Source organism: Podarcis tiliguerta (assembly GCF_965153285.1).
Source record: "Podarcis tiliguerta genome assembly, chromosome: 11".
Taxonomy (NCBI): domain Eukaryota; kingdom Metazoa; phylum Chordata; class Lepidosauria; order Squamata; family Lacertidae; genus Podarcis; species Podarcis tiliguerta.
This window is the reverse complement of record NC_139544.1, coordinates 15,494,906-15,522,196: the sequence shown is the minus strand read 5'-3', so window position 1 is coordinate 15,522,196 and position 27,291 is coordinate 15,494,906. Positions and strand designations below refer to the sequence as shown.

At 40.3% G+C, this 27,291-nt stretch overlaps 1 protein-coding gene across 3 annotated transcripts in view; it reads left to right on the top strand.

Moving 5' to 3' along the window:
- The window catches only part of LMNB1 (lamin B1), a 31,855-nt gene extending 11,325 nt beyond the window's left edge, over positions 1 to 20,530 (top strand). For all 3 annotated transcript variants that reach the window (XM_083404054.1, XM_083404053.1, XM_083404052.1), the window contains 10 exons: positions 8,837 to 8,993; positions 10,418 to 10,543; positions 11,519 to 11,689; positions 13,345 to 13,470; positions 15,031 to 15,251; positions 15,920 to 16,145; positions 17,120 to 17,224; positions 18,151 to 18,270; positions 18,532 to 18,648; positions 19,844 to 20,530. In XM_083404054.1, coding sequence (XP_083260180.1) covers positions 8,837 to 8,993; positions 10,418 to 10,543; positions 11,519 to 11,689; positions 13,345 to 13,470; positions 15,031 to 15,251; positions 15,920 to 16,145; positions 17,120 to 17,224; positions 18,151 to 18,270; positions 18,532 to 18,648; positions 19,844 to 19,885 — 1,411 coding nt within the window. In that variant the 3' untranslated portion in view covers positions 19,886 to 20,530. The remainder of the gene's footprint in view (positions 1 to 8,836; positions 8,994 to 10,417; positions 10,544 to 11,518; positions 11,690 to 13,344; positions 13,471 to 15,030; positions 15,252 to 15,919; positions 16,146 to 17,119; positions 17,225 to 18,150; positions 18,271 to 18,531; positions 18,649 to 19,843) is intronic.
- The last annotated feature ends 6,761 nt before the right edge of the window (positions 20,531 to 27,291 follow it).

The window sequence follows — 27,291 nt, the reverse complement described above, 5'->3', positions numbered from 1 at the left end:
GGAGCCACTGCAGAAAAGGCCCTTTATCATGTTGCCAATCTCCAGGTGTCTTGTGGAGGGAGCAAAGAAGTGCCTCAGATGATGATTGGAACTCCTTGTGGTCTCTTTCTGTTTTTAATGCTCTGAATAATTTGGTGTCATCAGAAAACCTGGTCAATTCACTGCTCAGCCCAACTGCATAAGTTAAAATATATATATAAAGTACGGTGGATGCTCGGGTTGCAAACGTGATCCGTGCAGGATGCACATTCGCAACCTGCAGTGTTCTCAACCCGTGTCTTGTCGTCTGCGCACATGTGGGTTGCAATTCAGCACTTCTGAGCATGCGCGACTGCCGAAACCTGGAAGTAACCCGTTCCGGTACTTCCGGGTTTCAGCGGTCCGTAACCCGAAAAAACGCAACCTTGAAGGGGCTGTAACCCGAGGTATGACTGTACAGGTTTCAATACAGATCCTTGAGGGACCCACTTCTTACATCCTGTCCGTTTAAGCCTACACTCTGCTTCTTGTTCTTTAACCAGTTACTGATCCATAAGAGGGTCTGACCTCTTACCCATGTGTTAAGATCACTTTGGTAAGGGACCCGATAGTAAAAGCTTTTTGAAAGTACCATGTATGCAATGTCTATTGGATCATCCCTGTCCACATATTTAAATTGGATAAAATTGCTGCAGTGGTTGCATCTTACCTGCTGACTGCCTTTGATCCCTGATCTAAAAGCTTCTTCAAGAAGAAAGTTATGTTCATTTTGCTATTATGCTTATGGCATCCTTCTTTGCGTCTGCTTGCATGCTTTTCTTGATTCAACTTGCACGTTTGAACTGCTAACTGGTTTTTTAATGCTATAAATTAGAGTTCAAAGCTTCGTTGCCACCATATTCAAAGCTCTGTTTTACTAATTGTGCCTTCTCAGCAACATTTGCTGTGGTATAATTTGTGGTGGGCAAGTTTTAAAGCTTGGGAAAAGCTACTTCTAAACATTAGTAATAGTCACAGATAACAGCCTTCTGGTTTTGTGAGGTGTATTAGTATATATAAATATCTGGGAGGAAGAATAATGTGTCTGGCTGCTGCAGTTTAGGGACTTTGTCTTGCAGTGAGGAAAAGAAGGTGATGCTATCATTCTTGTAGAGCCAGGTATGTATCTTTTTGTGTTAGGAGATATGTTGCACATCCATCAATCTGTATGTGGTGGTAATGGAGTCATGAAGGATAAATATGTAGAATCATCTATCTGTACACATACAAACACACACTAGTTAATTTTTTGCTGGGCACTTTCAAATTGACTAGAGTGCTTGAGATAAAATTATGTTTTCATATGTTGGCAGTAGAATAGGAGAATCCACAATAGTTGGTTGGAGTTACGGTGTTCTGCTTTTGTGAAAACCATTGTTTGTGGCTTGGTGGTGGTTCTTAAATCTTGAGGCCATCTTTACTGAGTTTCTGTTGCCTTGCTCTTTTCACAATTAGGTTTCCATGTAGCAGTAACTTCTAGGGTTTTGTATAGCTGGGCTAAATTGTAAGGGTGAAATTAAGTGTGGGAATTATGCATGTGAAATGGCTTTTAATCCAGCAGAAGTGTCTGCTAATTAAAGAGATATTTTATTACTTCTCAGTCCACTGCATTCTCTCCAATAATGTTCTAGATGGTTTTGGGGGACCCTCCTGTGGTAAGTGGCATGTAGAGGAGGGATGAAGAGGGAATCGGCAAAAATGCCTCCTCTGTCCTTAAGTTAGCATATGCCTCTGCTGGATTTTGCCCTAAAAACTGTTACTTGAAAAAGCAGTGCCGGGGCCCAAAAATGATTGCAGGAGGATGAACTCATTCATTCCTTCTGTCTTGAGATACAATGGAACAGTGCACCTTTGGGGGTAAAGTCAAACTATTGGAGAGTTACAGGAGAGACATGTTTTATTGCAGCTGGGGCAGATGAAGGTGTCTGGTTTCACTGCTACAGATGCATCATGACATCTCTTCTCTCTGCACTCCTCCAGCAGTCATTTCTTCTCTGGTCGCTGCTGTGGCTACAAGACCTGACTGTGTGTCTCCAGGCACTTCATCTTTCGTCAATCAATTCCAAAAAGAGTAGCTTTGTTAAATCTGTAGCAGAATGAAGTTGAGAAATATTGTGCTTAACTGTTGCCCCTTTTTTTGTTGCTTCTGTTCAAGTTGTACGCTTTCTAAATTACATTTATTCTTTTTTAAAAAACCGGGAAAATGAACTAGTGCTGTGCATGTGTTCGCTTGTCATAATTAGCTCTGAAGCATCTTATAGTAGAAATATGATGTGGTTTTCTGCCTAGTGACTGAATAGTGTAACTTTTGATATGGATTCTATTTCTCTGGGAACTCCAGCTTACCACTGAAAAGCTGGATTTGCAAATTGCTAGAATAATTATGGTGAATGGGATACTTTGAGATCAAAGTAAATGTACAACTTTTGAAGGGACAGGAATTTCTGTGCAGACTACCCCCTTAAACCTTTAATAAACAGGCTTTTCCATATTAATGAAAACAAGGTTGGAAACCGGGGGGTGGGAGGGATATATTAACGTGCCAGTAATTTGATTCTCATCTATTTGTTTTAAATCCTCAGGCCCTGCTTCTCATCTTAAGGCCTGATTTGCACATGATTGGCAAAAGCAAAGCAGTTTATCTAGTTCCAAGCCCAAGTGGGGTAATTAGATGTCATGTTCTAATTAATCGGATGGTGGTTGAGTTATTGTATTCCTACCTCAAAAATGAGTTGAAACTTTATTATTATTATTATTTTTGCAAAGGTTTTGAGTTAGAAGCAAATTTTGTGTGATTTAGAAGTAGGGCTTGGATTAAAGTACATCTGTGGTAACTCCTGTTTGAGCTGTGAAATGTGCACTTACACGTAAGTATAATACTTAAGTTTAATATAATCACTGGTTCTTTTGTTACTTCTTATATTAGCTTATATTAATAGCCAGATAAAATGCAGAAATCTGTGATTCCTAGTTGTGGGTGGTGTGTTTTGACACATCTCTTAAGGTTGTATTCAACTTTAAGTAGCAGGTTAGCTTTCTGGAAGCTAAGAAGGGAAATATTATAGAGAGCTGCTTTCTCGATTAATATTAAGAACAATCTTGTATAAGCACTCAGTTCTGGGTGAACTACTTAACTTCTGCTGTTAAAATGAGTAACAACCCAGTGAGAAAGACCCTTGTAAGAGATATTGCTGTATACAGGTGAGCACCCTGGAGAACCATAGTGGCTCGTGAGAAAACCCACCTGAGATCCCAAAGAGGACCTCTTCGGGCTCTGGGAAGGATCTCCTTGCAAGCTGGAGGGGCAGTTTATTGAGCTGCTCAGCCTCACTTCCTAGCATCAGAGGTGTCCCCAGAACCCAAAGAAGATCCCAGCGTGAGCTGGAGGGGCAGCAGGGCTTGCTCAGCTGATGCACTGGGAATAGTGTTAGAAACTGGGATAGAAAAGCTAAGAGCCAAATGGTTTCTGGGACCTGCGTTGTGGATGCCAAAACAGAATGTCTATTGGCCATTTTGGGGGAGGGGGGTCAGCCACACTTTCTATTTATTATTTTGATAAACATGAACTAATACGCAATTCACATAAGTGACACATTGTTAATATCACATTTTTAGCAGATATTGTTAGTACGTGTTTAATTTAGTGTTCATACTAAAAATATTGGTACCATGCTTCAGTTTTCAAAACACACTCCTCTTTATTGTGAAACTCCTTAACATATTGTCTATCCTTATCGTGTACTTCAAGACTTCAAAGCACATATATTTCAGTAATCCTTCAGTGTCAACCAGGTGCAAAAAATGGCACCCAGACTTTTTTGAGGTGCTCGCAAATGGAGAACCTTTAGGCGTGAAATGTGCCTGGCACCCTACTAATTTCGAACCCTGCCTGCACATCAGTTGTTAGGCAGTGAGGCTGAACAGTTCAAGAAAGCCCCGCTGCCCCTCCAGTTCACGATGAAATCCTCTGGGGTGAGTTTCCTTGCAAACCAGGAGGATGCTCCCCATTTCCGGATACCTGGCACCACGCATGTGTGCAGTCACATACAAATAGATCACATGTAAATGGGAGTTGCCTGCCCACATATAGCAGTAAATAGGATGGATTTGTCTCCTTGGTAAGTGTATTGTCTATTACCCTTGTGCATTCTACTGCAGGAAACACAAACCTAGCTGCTTGTTAATTGTACCTCAACTTTGCTTCATTCCTTGTGCTGCTACTGCATGATTTTGAATATGGTCAAAATAAGTTTGACAAGGTTGGAAAAGTGAAATGGATATGTGAAGCTCTGTGGAATAATACTTAATGCTTTCTAGTAAATCTCAAATCAGATACTTGTAAAATCTGTATTGGGTGGCATTACCTGAAACCAAATACTGTACATCAGTTTCAAATTGCTTGCAAGATTGTGAAAGCTTGCCTAAGAGTAAATTGTAAAGCATGGTACTTTTGCCATCTAAATATTATTGTGGAAAATCAGACTTCATATCAGTAACAGGGGCTTCTGTAATCTTCAGACTTTGTGTCTTAATTTTCCTCATATTATTTAAATGTTATGAGAAGTTTTAAAACAGTTAAATAAACTAGAACACAATTTAAAAAGAATATACTGCATGTAGTGCCAATTTCACATTAATCAATACCATAGTGTTTGAATGTTCTCTGGTGAATAAGTGTATAGACTATATTTTGGAACTACTAGGTTGAGGATTGCTGCAAGAGAAGCTCTTAAGCACACAGCTGCAGACGTGAAAAGTTGTACAGTATCTATTAGCTGTCAATCATTTAGCTTACATAGTAAGATTGCCAGCAGCTAAGAGGAACAGAATCTTGTACAATTTTTTCCCCTGTTACTATCATCCAGTTCCAGGAACAGAAGATTTCTTTTAAGGAAATAACGTGTTTTTTTTTTTCATATTTTCCTGCTTCCTTTTTTAAAAAAAGGCATATTTATGAAATTGCATTGAAAATCTACGTCCCTATGGGCCTGTTATTAAGACAATGACTTGATTGATTCAGCAAGTGTTAAGTATAGTTCAGCTGGTGTACAGGGCAACTGTTCAGAGGGTAAACACAGTTGAAACAGCTGTCCCAAGTCCATATTGCTGTGTTAAAGTATGGACCTCAATAGGAGAGTTAGTATAATCTGATTTAAATGAATGTTTCTCCCTGAGTTGCAATTCAGACTATTATCGAAATCATCCCTTTTGCACATGGCTGTTGTACTGTTGGCACAATGATTATTTTCAGTGTTTTAATCCTTGTGCTTATGAAATCAGACTATAGGTAGATGAAGCTCTTCTCTGTCATTTACTCTGATTCAACATACAACTACTACGATTGTAAGCTTTTCAGTGAATTGCCAAATGTGCCATATGGTTACGGCAAAGTAAGGCAGCTGGGTCACTTCAAGTATTTACTGAAAGCTGTCCAATTTGTCATGTGCTGGCCCCACGTGTTTGGTGTAACACAGTACTCTTAAATCAAGAGTTTTTGAACTTTCATGAATTTAATATGTCTCAGATACTCCTTGGCATACCTCTCCCCCGCCCCCACCCCCAAATAGGGCATGCATGTAGAGTGGCATTCTTTTCAAGATAAGATAGGTATACACTATCTGAGCTTTCTAGAAACAGAGAATTTACCAGCTGGGTGACTGGGTCTCTGCCATGGGTGTCTATTTTGTATTGTTTTGATTTAAATACATCTGCTGTTTTTGTGTGTTTAACTGTGTTTTTGCTGGTTTTATTGTACATCATCTTGAGCTGATGGTGTAAAAAGGCATTGAAGAAGAGTTTGGATTTGATATCCCGCCTTTCACTCCCTTTAAGGAGTCTCAAAGCGGCTAACATTCTCCTTTCCCTTCCTCCCCCACAACAAACACTCTGTGAGGTGAGTGGGGCTGAGAGACTGTGACTGGCCCAAGGTCACCCAGCAGCTGCATGTGGAGGAGCAGAGACGCGAACCCGGTTACCCAGATTACGTGACTACCGCTCTTAACCACTACACCACATTGATAACTAAGGACAATAATAATGCAGAGAGAAAAAGCTAGTCAATATTCTCTTAAGGTCATTGGTGCTGAATATTACAGCCTGTAATAATTAGTCACTATATGTTTTTAAAGGCTGTGATTGAAATCCTAAAACTAAGATACTTTTCACTGTATTTTTTTATTGCCTTTTCACTTTTTAAAAGCATATATCGGGTAGGGGCGGGGAACAAACTTAGGTTCCCAGGAAAGAGAGAACAAATCACCATCTACATTACAGTAATTTGCTGTTTTTTGAATTGGGTGCCACATTTAAAAAAGAGTGCCCTTCGAATGCACTCCTGATGCTTGGTGATTAATTTGCCCCACAGGATTACCTGTGCTGCGCCTGATGCCAGGTGATAACAGGTGGGCATAGTTCAAGCCAAATCATGCCATGGGCCCAATGGGGAGGCCTGGCAGACCTAGCCCTAATTAGGCTCCAGACTGGAGGTTTCCTAGTACCGAACAGTGGCTCAGTGGCATGTGTGAACCTAGCACCCCTACTGGTTTGTTTGGCCAGCAGCTGCCTGCTTCCTTTACATTCAGTCTAGCCCAGGGGTCTGCAACCCGCGGCTCCGGAGCCGCATGTGGCTCTTTTACACCTGTGCCGCGGCTCCTGGGCGGATACTAGCGAGGGGAGGAGGCGCATTGTGCGCCCTGACACTCCCCACTGTGGCAGGCACTGTACTGGCTGTGACGTTGCATGGGGGCAGTGCGTGTGTTAGTCACGCACCGTCCCGACGTCACCTTCCCGCCCGCTGTCAGATAGGAGGGCAGCGGCGCGCATGCTTTAAATGTCGCAATGGTTTTGCGGCTCCCAGGTGTTTTTTTCTTCGGAAACGGGTCCAAGTGGCTCTTTTTGTCTTAAAGGTTGCAGACCCCTGGTCTAGCCCATTGAATTGCAAGCCCTAGCTGTGGTGAAATTGTAGTGGCCCTGAAACTCATGTTTTGCAAATAGTGTTGTGGTAAAGGGTTTGAGACTACTTGCATTTTTACCTAGGATACTCAGAAACTGCCCTTTACTAAGCTAGACCATCTTGCTCAGTATTCTGGAAACCCAGAAGGGTAATAGTAAGTAAAAGAAAAGAAACTCAGTTTTGCCCAGGAGGTAAACCAGGCTGCTGGTAAAAATGAATAAATTTGTGCGTTCTTAGTATTTTCCACCTCTTGTTATCTCTTCCGGGTCAGACTAATCAAACTGCCTTCCTTGCTGAGAATGGAATTTCTGTTTCTTCTCTGTAGCCCGGACTCATCTTGGTGACAGTATGGAGTATAATGGATATTCCAGTTATGGGGTATGGCACTCCACAATACGGAATTGCATTATAACATCACACAGCTTTGATAGCTTTAGCTGTGAAGTTGTTTATAAATTAACAAATACATAAAAGCCACAGTTGTACAACACTTAAGCAAATAAGCAAATGCTTGGAAAAGTGCTTGTTACATATAGAAACTCTCTAGTATGTTCTCATTAAGATGAGGATTTCATAAGCTGGCTTCCTATGAAATTTATGAAGGCCCACCTCAGTGTTTGCATTGGGAAGAATTGTGGTTTTTTTGGTCTCTGCTGCAGGCCTGCCCACCAACTTACGTACTGTTGGGGTAGCTTCCATTCTGGGGCCTGAAGGACCTCAAATCAAATCACCCTTCATCTAAGTTTTCTACCTAAGAGCTCTATAGATGTTGTGATTGTGTAGAACCAAAGAATGTGCAGCAAGGAGAGAGAAAATTATAGGTCATATCCAACCAGGTTTTACTCAGCGTAGACCCATTAAATTTATTCCAGTGGCTGTGAGTGGAGTTTTAGTAACTTGAGTAGCTGCTTGCCTTTTCCCCATGACTAGGAAAAGCAGAGTAGATTATACACATTTGTTCTACTTATGTATTTTATTCAGGTCACAGAACTGTTTTCCTTGGTACATAATTTGGATTGTACCAAATTCAAAGTTTTTGGTAGATATGCTTTGGGCTTTTACTTTTTACAGTGCTAGTATCCCAGCTGCACAATAACAATTTTATGATGGTGCTAAAAGCAGTTGAGTGTGCTGAATAACTTGAATTTCAGGTTCTACAGTCATTCAGCAAGTTAATATTGCACTTTGGTTTTTCTCTATAAAATAGAGGCTATACTTAATCTTAGCATCTCTGCAATCTTATTCTTCACTGTTTTGGCATAAAGTGCTTGCGTTGCAAAAATAGCTAACTGTTGTTGATTGGTTTATATACAGCCAGCAAAATCTTAATCGCTTATGAAAATCTAGCTATGTACTATGATAAAATATTAGTTTAGTGTTACAGTGGTACCTCGGGTTAAGAACTCAATTCGTTCTGGAGGTCCGATCTTAACCTGAAACTGTTCTTAACCTGAAGCACCACTTTAGCTAATGGGGCCTCCCGCTGCTGCCGCACCGTCGCTGTGCAATTTCTGTTCTCATCCTGACGCAAAGTTCTTAACCCGAGGTACTATTTCTGGGTTAGCGAAGTCTGTAGCCTGAAGCGTCTGTAACCCGAGGTACCACTGTACTAGTTCTTCACTAGAAATGATTACACAGAAATAAGGCTTTTCTCTTCACATGGCTTATATATTAAGAATTGTAAGGATGAAGTAAATTACATCTCACTAGAGCTTCAGTCTTTTAGAAGATTTTCCATTCCGCACAACCCAGTGGAATCCAGCTGTAGTCATACAGCTCTTTTTAAGTTTCATCTTGCATTGAAGAAAATATTTGAGGCAACTTATTGAACTACTTTTTCTGTTTTTTTATTATTGTTGTTTTTAGCTATGCAAAAAAAGAATCTGATCTAAATGGAGCAATGCTTAAGCTTCGAGAGTTTGAAGCTGCTCTGAATGCTAAAGAAGCTGCACTTGCCACAGCACTTGGTGATAAGAAAAGCCTGGAGGTGGACCTTGAAGATTTAAAAGATCAGATTGCTCAGGTAAATATATAAGTTACTACACAATGCGCTTCAGGCCAGCTTGGAATAAGCAGCAACAGCATCTTATAAATGTGGCTACAGCTCGTTGAGTAGTTAATAATGCTCACTATTTTAATTAAAACAAAACTGGTGAGTGTGTTGAGAAATTACTGGGTGGGATCTGCACACCAGAGCAGATTTTGGTGTGAACAGGAGGCTAAATGGGGGGTGGGAAAGGAAGGTGAAGTCTGTTGTGCAACCTGAAGTCTATTGCACTTGTGACACCATAGGAAGCAACTTAGTTTCTCATAATAGCCTAGTTTGGATGTAATGATAATGGTTACTGTAATGTACAGTAGCCTGGATCTCATGCACTCACACCTCAGCTGTTTTGGTGCAGCCAGGAGGCAATCAAAACCTTTAACTTTTGATTTAAGTCAACTACAGTTTAGCATTGTGGTCAGACTGTAAGTTAGTTAATCCTAACTATGGTTATTTGAAGCAGATCCGTTTTCCTAAACTATGGGTTGAAATTTACTTGTTTTGGGCAATCATTGCTAAGACGAGTATTTGACATTAGCCAGGTGCCAGGCGCATTTTGCAGCTAGCTTTTACCACTTGCGACCACGTGAAGATTCCTGGGTGCCAGGATGGCATCTGGCATATCCGCCATCTGGGGATCATTGAATGGACTGTTTTCACACACTAAGACCCCATCTTGTAGAATTCTATTAGTTATATGTTATCTGCACAATCAGAATGAATTTCTGGAACCAAATTACTTTTTCTGTGCACCCTGAGCAGGGACAGTCACCATTAAGAAAAAGAGGTTGGAATAGGCCAGTATATATGTGGACTGCTGCTGAATCAAGTGATCTTTCTTCTTTAAGTTCTCAATGCTCTTGACCTAGCCCAGAGTCGTCATCTGAACTAGCCATATGTTTAACTGATAATCACAGTCATTTGAACAATAAGGCTATAGAGCTGTCTTGCCCCAAAATGGCAACTAGACATTCCATTTTAGTGAGTGTAACCTTGGTTTAAGGGGAGCTATTTGGCGGCTAGTTTATATATCTGAGATTTTCACACTGGCTAAGACTAGTGGCTTGCCTGGGTTCACATATAATACTTATCTAATGTTAGTTTGGAACTGAAGGAAAAACCTCCCAGCTCTTTATGCCAGGCAAAGGGGTGCAGTGTGTAAGCCCCAAGACTTGCTGTTGCTTGTTCCCATGATGATAAACCAACAGTACATGAAACATTGTGCATCAGTAAATGAGCAGTACTTAATGAAGAGTGAACTTAACTTCAGTGCATCAAATGTGCTTTATTCTATAATTGGCCAGCTTTATGAAAACTTTGCCAGATGGCACTTAATTTTTACTTGTGATAATTATTTTATGCTGGAATTGTGTTTTTGATAATTTGTAATTATTTCTTTTAAGCTTGAGGCAGCTTTAGCTGCTGCTAAGAAGCAGCTCGTGGATGAAACTTTACTGAAAGTGGATCTTGAAAATCGCTGTCAAAGTTTGATTGAAGACCTGGAGTTCCGAAAAAATATTTATGAAGAGGTAATATAGTTCAGGTTCTAAGGTAATGTTATGCAGTGACAAGCTAGTGTGCACCCTGGCTTCAAATCAGGTCCCTGTGTCTGCCTCCAAGTAGTGATAGAGTGATCAGTCTATTTCTGATCTGTGAGCACTAAACTTCAATTTTAAAAACAACAACACAAATTGGTGTTTTGATTTGAACTTAAATTGGGATGTGTGCTATGGCTCAATGTATGTATTTCTAAAGGTGATTTATCCTAAAATACATGTTTTATGCATTTTCGTAAAAATTTTGAGTAGAGAACTATCGTAACATTTGGGAAAGCATGCTGTCCGAAGGATTATTGTGTTTTGATCCATGTATTAGTATGGGAAGTGAGTATAAGGTCAGTTGCTTATAAAAGCAAACCAAATACATTTCACCATCTTTACTTCAGACTCTCCAAGACTGTGGGTTTCTCAGCATTGCTTCCAGTCAGTGAAGGAGGAGATATACCCTCCTTTTTCTATACCTGAAGCATCTCCAGCTATTTCTTGTGCCAGCCCATTGCCCTAGCTTACATGGCAAAAGGGGGTACTTAAGAGACATGACCAGGACTGTTTACTTAACAGAAGAACTGGTTTGACCTTTTTAGCAATATTCTCAGATTCAGTTTTACAAATAAAGAACCCTAAGACTGGAAGCTATCCCAAGAGGATACCCATTCAAATCCCCAAGCTTATAACAGTAATATGTTGGAGCACATTTAGTAAGGAGATTTGGAGGGGGGGCATCCTCATAAAAGTGGCATATCCAAAAAATATATTTGGAGTATTTCTCTTAATAGCTGAGCCCCAAGAAACCTATTTAAGCGAGACTTTCCTTCTTATCAGTACACAAAGCAATTGCAATCTAGCTGGAAAGCCAATGGGGTCATACTTTATTTAATATGCCATCCTTGCTTTTCTTTGCTTGGTGAAATTGTGTTATTGAAAAGTAATGTTATTCCTCCTTAGGAAATCAATGAGACAAGAAGAAAGCATGAGACCCGTCTTGTTGAGGTGGACTCCGGGCGTCGGATAGATTATGAGCACAAACTTGCTCAGGCGCTTCAAGAAATGAGAGAGCAGCATGATGTGCAAGTGAAAATGTATAAGGAGGAGCTTGAAGAGACATACCATGCCAAAGTATTAATATTTACTCCTGCATATAATAAAATCCTGATAGTTGTGTTACAAAAACTTTGTCTGAATAATTGAAATAGAAACTGTTTCTGGATGTGAGCTTAAATTCCATTTCTTCTAGAGATTGATAGGTAGTAATGGGTTAAACACCAACATTCAAAATAGAAATTTCCTTTAACGAGAATGCTCCTTTTAAAAACAAAACTTATTTTGAACTAGTGTAGCTGTAGCGAATAAAACTCAAACACAATTTTTTAAAATCTGGGCCAAGAAGCAAAGTGGAATATATATTCAAGTCAAGAAGGGTGCATGTTAACATTTCAGAAAAGCTTTGCTAATGTTAAAGATGAGTTACTGTAGACAACTGGAATGTTTGAAGAGCAGGGCGTTTTCTTATAGTCAACCTGGGGCTGCAGGCTTCCCTGTGTCATACTTGACTGATCTAGTACAGAATGAGCTGTTCAGAAACCACTTGCTTAAGAAAAGGTAGTGCAGGCCCGCACCATTTAAGTGCTATCCAATCAGTGCAGCCAAAGTTACTGCTAGTCCTTCATATCTGGCCAACATCCCAGGCTATCCCATTTCCTTGTCTTGTGCATCCTACTTCGTTGCAGTTGAGCTGAAAGGGCCTTTGTTATGCACCTAAAGACTCCTCCTCGCATTTGTAGATTTACTTCTATGGAGATCCTGAAGGTCTTAACATGGTGAATACAGTGGTACCTCCGGTTGCAAACGGGATCTGTTCCGGAGGCCCGTTCTCAACATAAGCAGAACGCAACCTGCGTCTGTGCGGGTCACGACTCGCCGCTTCTGCTCATGCACGTGACGTCATTTTGAGCATTTGCGCATGCACGAGCGGCGAAACCCGGAAGTAACCCTTTCTGGTACTTCCGGGTCGCCGCGGGATGCAACCTGAAAATGCTCAACCTGAAGCAAACGTAACATGAGGTATGACTGTAGTTGCTTTTCCAAGACAAAGTCATTTGGCAGTCAAATGAATTTCCTGCTTACTGTGTTTCTTTTCTTCATATGTAGCCTTAAAACTTAGCTAGCCCCAGAAGGCATTCTTAAGATACTGTCTGTTAATCTATGTGCTGTCTTGTGAAGCTGTACTTCATTGCATTGGAAAACTTGCAACTGTAGTATAGCTGATGTGGATTGTTTTCTTTTAAAAGCATTAAGCAACAACACCATTACCTTCAATTAAATTGAGTTCACTTGTAGCTATATGACTGAATAGTTTTGGATCACTGTTGAAAGTTATTGAGGAGCCATTCTATAAGTTCAGAAGATCACTTTGATGGTTTTTCTAGTAAATCCTTGCATTCCTTTGAACATTATTTGCTATCTTAGTTCCTTTGCTTATTAAATGCTTCCATATTTAGTTGAAAGAGTTGAGGAAATGGCAGGTGGCCTAAGGGGAAAATAAGGATAAAAGAATCTGAATATTTTTTTGTGGTTGGTGGGGTTGTCCCGAAGAAATATTACATATGTTCTTAGCTGTCAGATTTTCAGAAAAGCCTGCATGACAGGTTTCCTGTATTACACGCAATGTGTGCCTTACTTAATGTTGTTGCAGATATTTTAAAGTACAAGCACTTGCTTCTCTATTTGTTGGCAGACCAAATGTGGAGTGTGTTCTGCTTGTTTTCCTGCAGCTTGAGAACGCCAGACTCTCTTCTGAAATGTCTAGCTCTGCAGCCAACACTGTCAGAGAAGAACTCATGGAAAGTCGCATGCGCATTGACAGCCTCTCTTCCCAACTGGCTAATTTGCAGAAAGAGGTAAGGGATTCCACAATCCTGTCTTTATCACCTTAGTAGCTGGTAAGTACTTCTCAGATATTTTATACATTACAAGTAGTTCAGTGGTTTTCCGGGCTACTGTTGTGTGTGTTGTACTTTAATCTCTTTATTCTTTTTTAAAAAAATCCTGCGTTTGAAATAGACTGGGCCAATTTGTTGTCCATTTTGGGGTCAATTCCACCTTTTGTTCCCCTCTTGATTTATGAAACTCTTACTATTGTTCAGTCTGACTCCATTGTATTGATTACCGAAAATGAACAAGTGCTTCTTTTTAGACAAGAGGAATTCATTGTGTGTTTGTGCTGTAATTCTGCTGGAGCATAGAATTCAGTTTCCTGAGATTCTCAGCTTTCATTTCTAATTTTTAAATAATAAACTGTGTTTTTGACCCTTACGTTTATGAAGATTTGCTGGAATGTTTGTAGGGAATACCCAAATTTTGGGTGACTTTGTTGGCCAACTAAAAACTTGTCGCTAGGACATGCCCAAAGGAGTGGGGACTTCTCCCCGACCTTATGCTGCTTCTTTGAAACATAGCATTTCAGGAGCAAACAGAAACTCCTCTATTGTTCCTCTCAAACTTGCCACTGGGGAGGGGTGGATTTGTTTGTTTTTGCTTGTCAGTTGGTGCTGCAGCCCCTCTCAAGGTTTGGAGTCAGTGAGGGGAAGTCAAGGATGGTTTGGGATCTCGTCTTGTATCCAGTAAATGCAGAGGTAAAACAAATGGCAGGCTTTCATCCCCCCCCACCCCATAGCTTTGGTCCCAGGAAGAAGCCTTCGGCTCAATCTCACTCAGCAGAGCCTGGTTGATTTCTCTCACCATGTCAGGATAGGAGGGTAAAATTGATAAACAGTAGCGATATGTAGTGATACCTCAGAAGATTGGAGGGGCCCAAACATTATTTGCAGTGTCTGGGGTAGGGCTTCAATGTCCTTCATAGCCCCTTCTTATAACTAGTAAAATCAAAATGGTCCTTCATAGCCCCCTTTTATAACTAGTAAAACCCAGACATTTATGCAAGCTTGCTTAATTTACAGAACTATGTGGGTTGCAAAATTGAGATTATTTTGGTTCACTTTCCATTTTCTGTTCAGTGTGCACAACATCACTGATTATCATCGGCTGCATCTTAGTACCATTCCCTTTCTTAAGCCATGCCCTTGCCCTTTTCGTAATATGCTAGCAAATGAGAAAATATAAGAAGTGCCTACAGCTTGTCTGTGTTCCAGTAATGAGCCAGTTCTGCAATTGTTCAGTGACTTGCTAGATTTATTCTTGCCCAACATAGGAAGTGTGTGTATGTGTGTGTTCTGTTTGTGCTTTTTTTCAAAACAGATTCACAACCATAGACATCAGCTTTGTCACTTTAAAATATGAAGCAATAGACACAATACCTTGCACAACAGGCAATTTGTATTAAAAACAGGAATGTAACATTTGCATGGCTCTTCATATTTGTTCCATGTCTTTGAATATTGGCTTTTAGAAATTAAAATTCCTGAAGTTGGTGTCTGTGCATTTTTTATTTTCTTTTTTAGTCTAGAGAATGGCTAGAAAGGATGCAAGAACTGGAGGATATCCTGGCTAAAGAAAGAGATAACTTTCGCAGGGCACTGTCTGATAAAGAGAGAGAGATGGCAGAGATAAGAGACCAGATGCAACAGCAGTTGAGTGATTATGAACAACTCCTTGATGTAAAACTGGCGCTTGACATGGAGATCAGTGCATACAGAAAGCTCTTGGAAGGTGAAGAAGAAAGGTAAGAAGTAGTTGTCATTTACAGGAGAATGGAAGTTATCCTAAAGATTATGTACTCCAACTATCTGCCCAATTATTCCAGGCACATGCAGTCCATGTTTAAGAAGGGGAAGGGATATTGGCTACATGTGAAGAGCAAAATGTTTTGACAACTAGAGATGAATGATGGAAAGAGCTTCTTAGTCAAGTGTAAAACTTTTTCCCAGTTGCTGAATGTGAACACTAGTATCTCTCCAGGTATAATGTCTTATGAAATAGAAGGCATTTAAATTATGGTTTATAGGTATATCCATAACCTCTTATGCTTGGTGTTTTGCAAGGTAAATATTTTCTCTTGAAGTTTTAATGGTTGATTTAAATGTTGCTTTTCACCCTGGGCACTCCCAACTGAAATAGTATAATAATATTTTTTTTTAAAAAAAAACTTAATCCCTCATTCCCAGGCCAACCCTATCCTTGAAAACCCTTAGTCCCAGCCCTGGTTCTCCCCACCCACTCTAAATGCACATACTTGCTTGAAATCCAACCTTGCAGGTGATTAATATACTCAAAGTAATTATCAGAGTTTACAAAACATGTTACTAATCCATGCTGCCTGAGAAGGAGAGAGATGAAAGCACACTTGAAACGTGTGTGCTGATGGGTTTCCTTTTTCCTCTTCTTCCACAGATTGAAACTTACTCCCAGCCCATCTTCTCGTGTGACAGTCTCTCGGGCATCATCCAGCCGCAGTGTGCGCACAACCAGGGGAAAGAGGAAGAGGGTTGATGTTGAGGAATCTGAGGCCAGTAGTAGCGTTAGCATCTCTCATTCAGCTTCCGCTACTGGAAATATCTGCATTGAGGAAATAGATGTAGACGGGAAGTTTATCCGCTTGAAAAACACTTCTGAGCAGGTATGGAAACCTGAATAATCAGATGAGGTGGTTAAAATGTAGATGACATTTCCCTGGATGACCGGAGAAAGAAGCAGCAGCAACAAACAAATGTTCTCCTGTGACTGATGACTTGTCCTGCAAAAGTTGAGAGTGGTTCAAGAGTGTAAAAGTCTTAAATGGTCTTACAAGATGTGTCCCAGATGAAACAATAAGGGTTGCATAGTGATCTAGTTGATAGAAAGGGTTAGAGAGCATATCTATTTCACCATCCTCCCTGTGTTTTGAATGGCTTGATGTTCAAGTGTATATAATGACTTATATGGTAACCCAACTTAGACGTTCCAGGGATAGTGCCCAAAGCCAAAATCATATCTAGTTAAAACAAACTGGGTGCCATGGCAGGTGGGATTGCCAAAGGCCTCCCCACTCCAGATGCCCCCCTTCTTTCCACCCCATTTTTAATTAATATTTTTGCCAAGCTGAATGCGCACATGTTAAATGCATATAACTTGCAAGTGCACTGTAGTGACATTCTATACATTGATATTCAGAAGTATGCCCCATTGAATTCAGCAGGACTTCCAGGTAACCATATATAGTCGAAGTGGGGTACCTCTGGCCTGTGGTCTTAATCATGCCCACCAGAGCATTTTGTCCCAAGCCATGTGCACCTGTCCTACATTTGACATATATGATGGGTTGGGGGGGGCAGGTAAAAACCTTACTAACTGAAAGGGATGCCTGCAGGCACTAGCAGTTGGCAAAGCCCTTTTCAATGTGCTGTGCAAGATCACAGAGGGATTTCTGAAGACCCCTGCAGTCAGAAAAGAGGATGTCAGGTGATTGACAGGTGGACAGCCTGTCTGTGTTAAATTTCGTACATAAGGGGTCGGGTGGGGATAAAAACAACCTGGTTTATAAGACTGCAGTCTTAATGTTCAGAAATGAGTACATAATGGCTTGACATGAAAACATCACCTGCTTTTGTTTAGGACCAACCAATGGGAGGTTGGGAGATGATAAGGAAAATAGGAGACTCTTCTGTCACTTACAAATATACCTCAAGATATGTGCTGAAGGCAGGCCAGACTGTTACAGTAAGTGAAACCTACTTTTTGAGATATCGAAATGTAACTTGGGATTAGCGTGTTGGAAATGTGCTTGGGGTCTAATGTGGGTTCTTTGGTAATTGCTGCTACTGCTCCAATCTAGGTGTATTTCATTTTCTGTTAAGGACTCTCAGTGGCTTCCTAAAGAGTTGCAAGCTTATTGTTTACACACAGTGATCCCAGTAAATTCATCTCTTGAAAACCCTTTGGTGGAATAATAGGAAATTGGTGGTGGAATATTTATCTGGTTGGAACAGAATGAGCTTTTAACCTTTTCCCTGTGCCAGTCTCGGTATTTTTCTCTCAGACTTAGGCTGTTTCTTCTACTGCCAGGCTTTCTGGTGCTGAGCCTGGTTAGAAGCAAAATGTAAAAGGTGGAGATGGGTGGGTTTGTCACTCCTCCCCAACACCAGTTTCCCTGTGTCAGTATTCTGAGGGAAACAGTAACTCCTGCTTAGCGAGTGATGCTACTTTGCACTTAGGCACCTCTAAATATGAGAGGCAGAATAGAGCATGCATGCGCGAAAAGTGTGTCGCCAACTGGAAAAGTTTGGAAAGCTCTGGTGTCAGGCATCTAACCTGCACCCATGGCAATTACAGAACTCTCCAGAAAGCTGTGGGCCCTGGGTCTGTTTTGGAAGGGCACCCTGCAGATATCTACAATATCTGCAGATATTGCAAATGGGGTGCAACTTGTATGGTGCTCTATAAATCACTTTTTATAAAGTTCAGCTAAGAAAATTTAACTCATTACAAATGCAGTTATTATCGTTCAATCCCTTTAAGCTGAATGTTTTTGTCTAGGTCTTCCGCCATTTATTTGCTTCCAGAACTATTGCTATAGATACAGCTTGCACAATTCTTTTTTGGAAGACTTATTTTAATCCTGATTTATGTATCTTTCCCTTTCCCAGATCTGGGCTGCTAATGCCGGAGTAACGGCCAGTCCTCCTTCTGACCTCATCTGGAAGAACCAAAACTCTTGGGGCACTGGCAAAGATGTGAAAGTTGTGCTGAAAAACTCTCAGGGAGAGGTAATGTTGGAAACCTGGCTAACCTATGCTCATCACAAACTAATTTGTATAATGAGAATAGCCCCCAAAGTGGAACAGAACTGTACTTTTTGCTTGTATATATAGTGTACTGGTACATGCCACTAGTACAGTCTGTGTCAGATTCTAGATTGACAACAGTCATACTAACATCCAGCAAATGGTCACTAAAAAATGCCAGATAGCTTAACATTACCTTAATATTGCAAGCATTGAATAACTGAACAGCTGCATCTGTTACAGGAAGTTGCTCAAAGAAGCACCGTCTTCAAGACAACTTTACTTGAAGTTGAAGAAGTTGAGGAAGTAGATGAAGAACCAGCTGAAGCTGTAGAAGAAGAGGATTTATTCCACCAGCAGGTATTTTGTAACTTACTCGCACTGGTATGATTTCGAACTGCTAGGTTGGCAGGAGCTGGGACAGAGCAACAGGAGCTCACCGCTGTCATGCGGATTTGAACTGCCGACCTTCCGATTGGCAATCCCAAGAGGCTCAGTGGTTTAGACCACAGCGCCACCCGCTTCCTGTAACTTAAATAGGGATATGGAAAATAAACCTATTTCTGTAGTGACCTTGGCAGGAGAACAATCCAGGTAATTGTTTAAAAAAAAATCAAAATATTGGTATTTGGAAGAATTCTGCAATTCTTTCATATTGCCACAGTGAAGTAAAGTTATGTCCATAGTAACCTCCTGTGTATCTAAAGGTCTTAAGATGTAGCAATTTTAGTGGCTACTATAGAGGTAAGCATTATGTGAGTCCCAAGCAGAGCCCAAAGCCCAAAGATGTTATTGGGTTAACTTCCATCAGCCCCAGCCAGGATGACTTAATAGTCAGGGATGATGGGAGTTGTAGTCCAACAGCAACAGGAGGCCCATGGGTTCCCTATCCCTAACATAGCCTCTCATTGGTAATTTGAGAATCTCATGGCTGCAGAGACACTGATGTGCTAGAGAACATGTGGGCCAACTCTGGCTAAAAGGGCTGAAACTAAATTGCATTGCTCATCACAGCTTTAAACATGCATGGCTTGTATTGCACTAGATCAAAATCATGGCCTAGAGCTGTGGCAGGCAATATTCTGTTTAACTCATTGTGCATCCTACACTTTTATACCAAGCAATTACATTTTGAAACTTGACTTTCCAATAAGGCACTATATGGTGGAAAGCAGTGGTTTTGGTTCCTCTCTGAGCAAGATCTCCTTGCTCATTAGCCATGAATTTAGAATGAACTGGTAGTTATCCTTTTCACATGAACTCCTGCTCAAGCCCTTCAAATGTTTCCATCCCTGAACATTGCTCATGCTGGCAGGGACTGATGGGAGTAAACAATATCTGAAGAAAGTACATGTTCTCCACCCCTGGCTCAAAGTGTTTCCTGCTTGATAAAACATGTGCCCATGAATTTGTCCACAAGCAGTTCCCATGACAAAAAGCTCAGTGAAGAAGGTAGACTGTTAAAAACAGTTCATCAAACTACAATTATTGAAAGATACTTAAAATGTCCCTACTTTAACCTTAATTAAAGCTGTCTTTTCTCTCTTTAAAACAGGGAGACCCGCGAACAGCCAACAAAAGCTGTGCAATCATGTAAACTCGTCATCTGTATATCCTCAGTTATGTTAATCCCTTCCTGCAGAGAAGAACCTGCCTGGAAGCACAATATTTTTGTATTTCCTTTTGTGAATTTTAAAGCTGTGTCTGGCCTTAATTTCATTTGTCACAGAGATGGAGCTTTTTGTAAGTGAAACCCATATATATAGCTTTTTGAAATGTGAAATATTGACACTGAATAATGTACTGTTTTTCAAAAACAGCCCTCATTTTTATGCTGGTCCTTTTCTAATATCTTCATTTAGGAATAATAAACTACTGTGTGGGGGGTTTGTTAGTTAGATTAGGCATTTACTCTTTGTCCTTTTACATTATTAGATTTTTTTTTTTTTTGGAAGGGGAAGTAAAGGGGCACTCAACAAAACCTTTTGTACTGAAAACTTTTGTATTTTAGCTATCAGGTTATACAAGTTTTACTTGGAACATTTGTAAAGAACATTATCCAACAATTGCATCATAAATAGAAGGATGAAGGATTCAATAAAATTCGTTTGCTAGTTTTGCTCCACTTAGAAACTTTACCACAAATCAGGCTTATGATAATGTGTTAGGTGTGTTTTTTAAATTCTAGTGTAACCTGCATACCTTTTCATGTCAAATTAACAAATAAAAGTTACCTTAAGAAGGGACTTGTATTTTTTTTGGCGGGGGGGGGGGGGATACTCTTTTCCTTTAGAAATGAAATGTGGAACCATCAGATTTGTTGGTGAAAGAAACTGTCTTTAATGACCGGTGTACCTTTTGTGCTTAGACCCAATTCTTTTTAGCTATGTACTTGTCTTTATTTTTATTAAACATTTATTCAAAAGTTACAATACAGCTTTGTCCACTGCCATAATATCACAGAATGATCCCTCCAGTCCTCAACCCCAATTGTACTTGCCTTCAACATTTTACAATATGCTTGTCACTTACACCTTTAAAACATCAATCAGCTTTCAGTAACCACAACAAAATACTGCTTAGATTTTTCTTGGGGTGTTTGGAGTTTCACCACCTGATCTTGTACCCAGCCTAGAACAGGTTTTCAAGATAGGGAGCAGTCTTCCTGCTTTTGTCAAGCGTCTTGTAGACTAGATGCTTCTGAGGTGCATTTCCCCACACTTTTCTCCAAGGCAAGGAGGTGCCTTGCACCCCGCCTGGAGCATATTTGGGAGACCATCTCTCTGCTTTGCAAACCGTCCAATTTTATGCAAGGTCCGAGAGATCCCTTGCTCCTCCCTGCTCTTCCAAGGCATGAGAACCTCAATGTCTTTCTCCCCTTAGCCTGTTTTCTAAAGGGAAGCAAGAATTGACCTGTAGACCAGGGATTCCTCACCCCTGTAAAGGGCCACCCGCATTTGATATTTAGAAGAAATTATTCTTTCATGCTAATAAAACACTCATAGAAAAGTTTGATATGTGAAGTAGGTAAAGGAGTGTTTTAGTCCTTTACCCAATCTTACACTGCCTGCATCTACCATGTCTCAACCAAACTAGAGATTCCGTGCTTACAGCTGGGTCAGCAAGCATCTCAGAACCATCTCTATTGTTCATAGATGCTTTTCCTTTGTTCATTGGTCTTATTACAGATTGCCTTTTCCTTATTGAGTGGGTGTTAACCCTTGGTTATTAGCTGGATTGATTAGAGCTCCTTAGGTTGGCTACAGAGAAGCCTTGATATAGTTGGTTATAATTGGGAAAGTGGAATGTGCCCTTTTTTGTTAGTGTTATCCGTTAATGAAAGTGAAAAAACATATTCTGGCTTGTAGGTGCATTGTTTTAAATGTTTTGCAAGCAGAAATGTTCCTTTGCCAGGATCATAAAATCGAGCTAAATTGGCTTCCAGCCATCAAGAGGAATGTTCAGCGATACATATTTTGAGAAAGGATACTGAAATCAGAAATAGACATGACCTATTCTAAATGCCGCGAAAGCCAAACGTTTTCTCTGGCGATTCGTGTTCTACAGTGATCCATTCCGCCACAAGATGGGAGTCTTGCTATTGGAGTGTTCATTGAAGATAGGAAAAGGGCAATTCACTGATAAAATTGACTTCCACTTTTGCCAGGTTCATTACAGCACCGTATCAAACCCAAGAAGTAAACGTTTGAAGTACTGGAAATTAAAAATGTCTAATAATCTGCTTAATGTCTAAGAAAGATGCTACATTCATATGCATTATTGGCTATCATATCTTACAATAGTTGTTACCTAAGGATATGAATGTCATTGAAATGAAACAACACCCCAGAACACTTCACTTCTGTTACCCTTCCCCACAGTGCCTTTCAATGTGTGAAGTGGAGATTTGGTCTGTTTATCCCCCCAAAGAGGATAAACTGGGTGGTGCTTGGTTCAAGCTGAGGATGGAGGAAAGTGGTCTGTGTTGAACTCAGGTTGATAATGTGTTTGAAATAAGCTACAAGTGTCTCATAGGGTGTGTGAAATAAAAATATAATGTTGATGAAAGGACCTAAAAGTGGCCATCCTCCTGCACATTTTCATTCTGTATGAGTAATGTTGTTTGGCAGGGAAGTGTGTAAGAAAGTTGGTAAATTTTAACCAAAATTAAAGGTAAAGGTACCCCTGCCCGTACGGGCCAGTCTTGACAGACTCTAGGGTTGTGCGCCCATCTCACTCAAGAGGCCGGGGGCCAACGCTGTCCGGAGACACTTCCGGGTCACGTGGCCAGCGTGACAAAGCTGCATCTGGCGAGTGCTTTCAAACTATTTGCACCCAGGAGTGCTTTCAAACTGCTAGGTTGGCAGGCGCTGGGACCGAACAACGGGAGCGCACCCCGCCGCGGGGATTCAAACCGCCGACCTTTCGATCGCAAGCCCTAGGCGCTGAGGCTTTTACCCACAGCGCCACCCGCGTCCCAACGGTTGAGTTGGAACCAAAATTAATGCCCCATTTAAAGTTTAGTCTTGTATCAGAAATAGAATTTCTTTTGGAATCCTAGAATTGCATCAATTTACACCTTGCTGCTGCTCTAGCTAAATAGCTCTGAGAAGAAGCCATGAAATTCAGGTTTGTAGACATATTTGTTCTTCTCGTTTATCAAAATAGTGTAATGGAGTCCTGGGAAATTAAAAAAAAAAGGGATTTGCTTTAAGGATAGCTTGAAAATCATTCTAGATAATAGACTTTGTGTGCTGAGGAGCCGAAGTAAAGTTGCTTACATGCTAGATCTTTTGCTCTCCAGTACTGTTAAGACACCAGGAAAGGGACAGTTACTTATTGATTAGCATCTAATTTGATAATTATCCTTTTTTGCAGTGTCATAAAATATCGTCAGATGGTGTAATGTTATGTAAAGGATCTTTATAGGATAAATTGCCTAATTCTGTGCCTTGTGTTTGTGAGAGAATCTTGGCAAAAGTAGTATACCACCTTTTTCCACGGTAGAAGAAAGACCAAGTAGAAGAAGATAAGCCAAGAGGTCACTTGACAGTATGCATATTCATAGGATTAAAAGAGAGAGGCAGTCGCTAGGCCATATTTTGTCTTCCTCCCCATATTTATGTACAAGTTCATCTAATACATGCAGGCAGCCCCTCTCCTGTTTTAACAGGATACTGGATGAGTTGAACATGTAGTTGGGGAAAAATAAATATCAACCTAGATCGACCTTCCCCAGCTTTGTTTCCTCCATAAGCTTTGAGCTCCAGCCAGCATATCCATGCTGACTTGGGATGATGGGAGTTTGAATCCAAAACACATGGAGGATACTAGGCTGGGGAAGCTGACATAGACTCTCAGAATAGAGTTGGAAGGGACCACAAGAACCCTTTTGTCCAACCCCCCCAGGAATTCTTTGCTCAGCGTGAGACTCAAACCCATGACCTTGAGATTTAAGAGTCTCCTGTTCTGACCGAGCCATAGTCCCTCTTATCAGCTATCCTGATGGGTGTCTTTGATGTGCAATTAGGAAATAATTAAATGTACGATTGTATTTGAATGTCAGCTAAAGATGCTGTGATGAGACATGTTCTTTGGAGGAGAAAGTGTTGCATATTCTATTGTCAGCAAGCTCTGCCTCATCTTATTTTTGAAATTTCCTGTTGGGTGACAAGCCAGAAAAATGAACTTCCAGCTGTTCTAATTTGGTTAGTTCTGGTCAAGGCATTTTCTTGGGAGAAATCCGAAGCCTTGCTTGTCAATAACTTCTATACCAAAGGCTGAAGTAGGATTTGCACTTTTGCTAAGTGTCAAGGTGTACAGATCTTACTGCTTTGGCAAAGCATCTTGAGACAATCTGAATCTCCCTGCATGACGTAGGATGGAGAAGGGGCTTCAGTGGCTAGAGATTTTCACGCCAAATCAAGCTTGTGTTGAAATAGTATCTAGAACTAGGAAGTGTTCATTAGGTTGATGGCTGCTGGTTCCTGTTAGCTGTAAAAAAAAAAGATTTTTTGCTTTTCATATAATAGTTTGAATTCTATCTAGTTTGGGGTTTTTTTGGCCAAATCTTGGCATCTTGTTCAGTAGCTGGGAAGAAACAGAAACAAGCAACAAACTTCTTCATTGGCTTTTTAATTCCATTTGTTCTAGACAAATTTCCCTTTACAGCTGCAAGGAATAAATTTATCATAACCTGTATAATTTTTCATCTCAGTTTGTATAAAAGCAAGCCTTTCAAAAAGTGGCACAAAGTTGCTTTGGAATTTAACATGGTAACAAAAATTACAGGATAGGAAAAAAAAACCTTTTTAAAAGCTTTCTTTCTGCTGAGAATCTGTCAGATAGCACAAGCTATTTACCTGTATTAAATACCGCTGATCCTCTTGCTTGAAATGCCTCTATATTATATAACTTTCTGTTGGAAATTAATGAATCTGCTACTGTGAAAAGCTGTTTGCAGCCAACACCATCCTGGTTTACAAACATTTATTGAAACTGAAGTTTCATTTTTGTTTTAGTAGTAATTTCAGATACGTGGCGGCGGCTAATATTTCGAGAAGGCTCCAATGTTATCTTTCCCTATATAATTGTAGCAAATGTTTTGCCCATGCCTAGTAATGGCTCAATGTGATATGTTTACAATATCTAGCTTCATGGCTTTTGCTCTGGAGGCTGTTTGCACAGAGAATTGGTTCTTCAAGGGAAGCCTTATTGCTTTTAAAAATTATATCTTTCTCTGCTTTTTTTACATGGAGTAGCTAAGATTTGCCTGGACTATAGAGCCAAAACAATTGTTTTCTTTCTAATGAGGTACTAGAGGTAGTTGTTGTTTTGCATTCTCTCTTTCCTTCTCAATTAAATATCAGGGCTGTCTTAACAACACTCCGAGTTTCTTTGGATTTGGCAAGTCCTTAAACATTACCCCATTTTTTTCATGCTAAATTGTTAATTAGACTTGTCATTGCAACATAAGGCGTAGTCTTCGTATCTCAGCAGGTTCGCTGCATTGTGGTATCTGCTAAGATTTTGCAATAATGCCTGTATTTTATAACATTCCCGTTCCCAGTTTATTTTACTGTCTGAATGCATCGCAATGGCAAGTTCTGTATCTGTCTGCTTTTTGTACAAGGTTACAGCCAGGCATAGGCGGTAGTCAGATGATAGAGAGGTGGGAGCTACAAAACATCTCCCAAGAAGAAAGCCGTGATGCAGACACCCTTCATAGATAGCTCTACTAGTAAGTTTTCTTAGCTGAGACGCTGTTCTGCCTGCTTTGCACCCCAAAAACATAAATTGACCCTGTTATGACTATATTACACACTTATGTGCTCCCCAACCATTTCATTCTTTGGTCACCTTGCTATTTTGTGTTTTTTTTAAGCTACAAGGTTTCTAGACTTGTTTTTGTTCATTCTGTAATGAAGTTAATCACTTATAATCTCCCCTATAATCGCCACACCTCCCCTAAATTTATATTGGACAAACAGGCCAAACCCTACGCCAAAGGATAAATCTGACATCAGGAATCACAAGACAGAAAAACCAGTAGGAGAACACTTCAGTCTCCCAGGACATTCTATACAAGATCTCAAAGTAGCTGTCATATTACAGAAGAATTTCAGAAATAGGCTGGAAAGAGAAGTTGCTGAATTGCAACTTATTACCAAACTTAAAACCATGGAGAGACCTGGTCTGAATAGAGACATTGGATTCTTATCTCATTATACATGATAAAGCTATTTTTAGCCATCTCACCCCTTGCTTTTTCCTCTAAGTCCAGTTGCAGTCGTAACTCCAATTCCCACCACCCTTCTGAGTAATACCCCTCCCCACCCTCTCACTATATATAAGGGTCTGGTGACTTCTGTTTCAGTGTATCTGAAGAAGTGTGCATGCACACGAAAGTTCATACCAGTAACAAACTTAGTTGGTCTCTAAGATGCTACTGGAAGGCATTTTTTATTTTGTTTCGACTACAGCAGACCAACACAGCTACCTACCTGTTACTGGATTACTGTTTGTTACATCTTGAATAATGATCCTTCACAGAATGCAACTTCATGCATAAACCAATATCCCAAGTTGAGAGGTTGGTTCTGTTTTCTCCCTGGGTTCATCTCTTAACATAATGTTGGTCATCCCCTTAGCTTTCCTGGACCATAAAACTGGTTATTTACCAGACGGGTAGTGAAAAAGCTTTCTTGTTGAACCTCTCTGTGTTCAGCTATACTTTGAAATAAGTCTCACTGTCTTGCTCGTCAAATATGTATTAGAACTTCCATTAAACTAAATTTCTGATTGCACATTGATCGAAATGTTACAACAGTATCACAAACTCCCTCATCCAATTTTGCACCAGAACTTTGCTACCAATGCTAAATATTTTCTCTTGGTTAGATGGCAAGGTACCCTAGATTAACTTTTTTTTTTTGTCTCTTGGTGACACAGTTGCTGCTTGGGAAGCACTTCTTTCTGCCTTCTGCTGAGCTAAGCAATAATGTAAAACCTACTTCTTAGATCAGCTTTATTCTAGGATAAAAACCACACAGAAATATTTCTCTTTGCTTCCCCTATTGAATGTACTCTTACAATTAAACTGTAAAGTGTGAAGATTTTGGTATCTACTAAGATCAGCCTTTCGGATTCTGAAAGTTAAAAATGGATTTATCACATGTCTAAAATGCTGATATCGGAATTCTCACATTGCAAGGCTGCTGTCCCTGGGGAGCCGCAGGCAGCTGTTAAGGAGTGATGGAAATCCTTTCCTTATGCTTCTCCACTTTGCTGCCCCATCTCATATTTTTGCGCCTGAGTTGGGTAGATGAGGAAACAGCAAAACCTGGAAAATGCCTTGCAAATGATTCTCAGTTGCGTTAACTAAACAATAGAGAGTTGTTTCTCAAATTGTATAACCCTGAGAGCCTTCTCTACCCAGGTACAAGTTGACTGACAAGTCAACACTCGCATTTGAAGTTTATGTTCCTGTCCTAAGAAAATGGA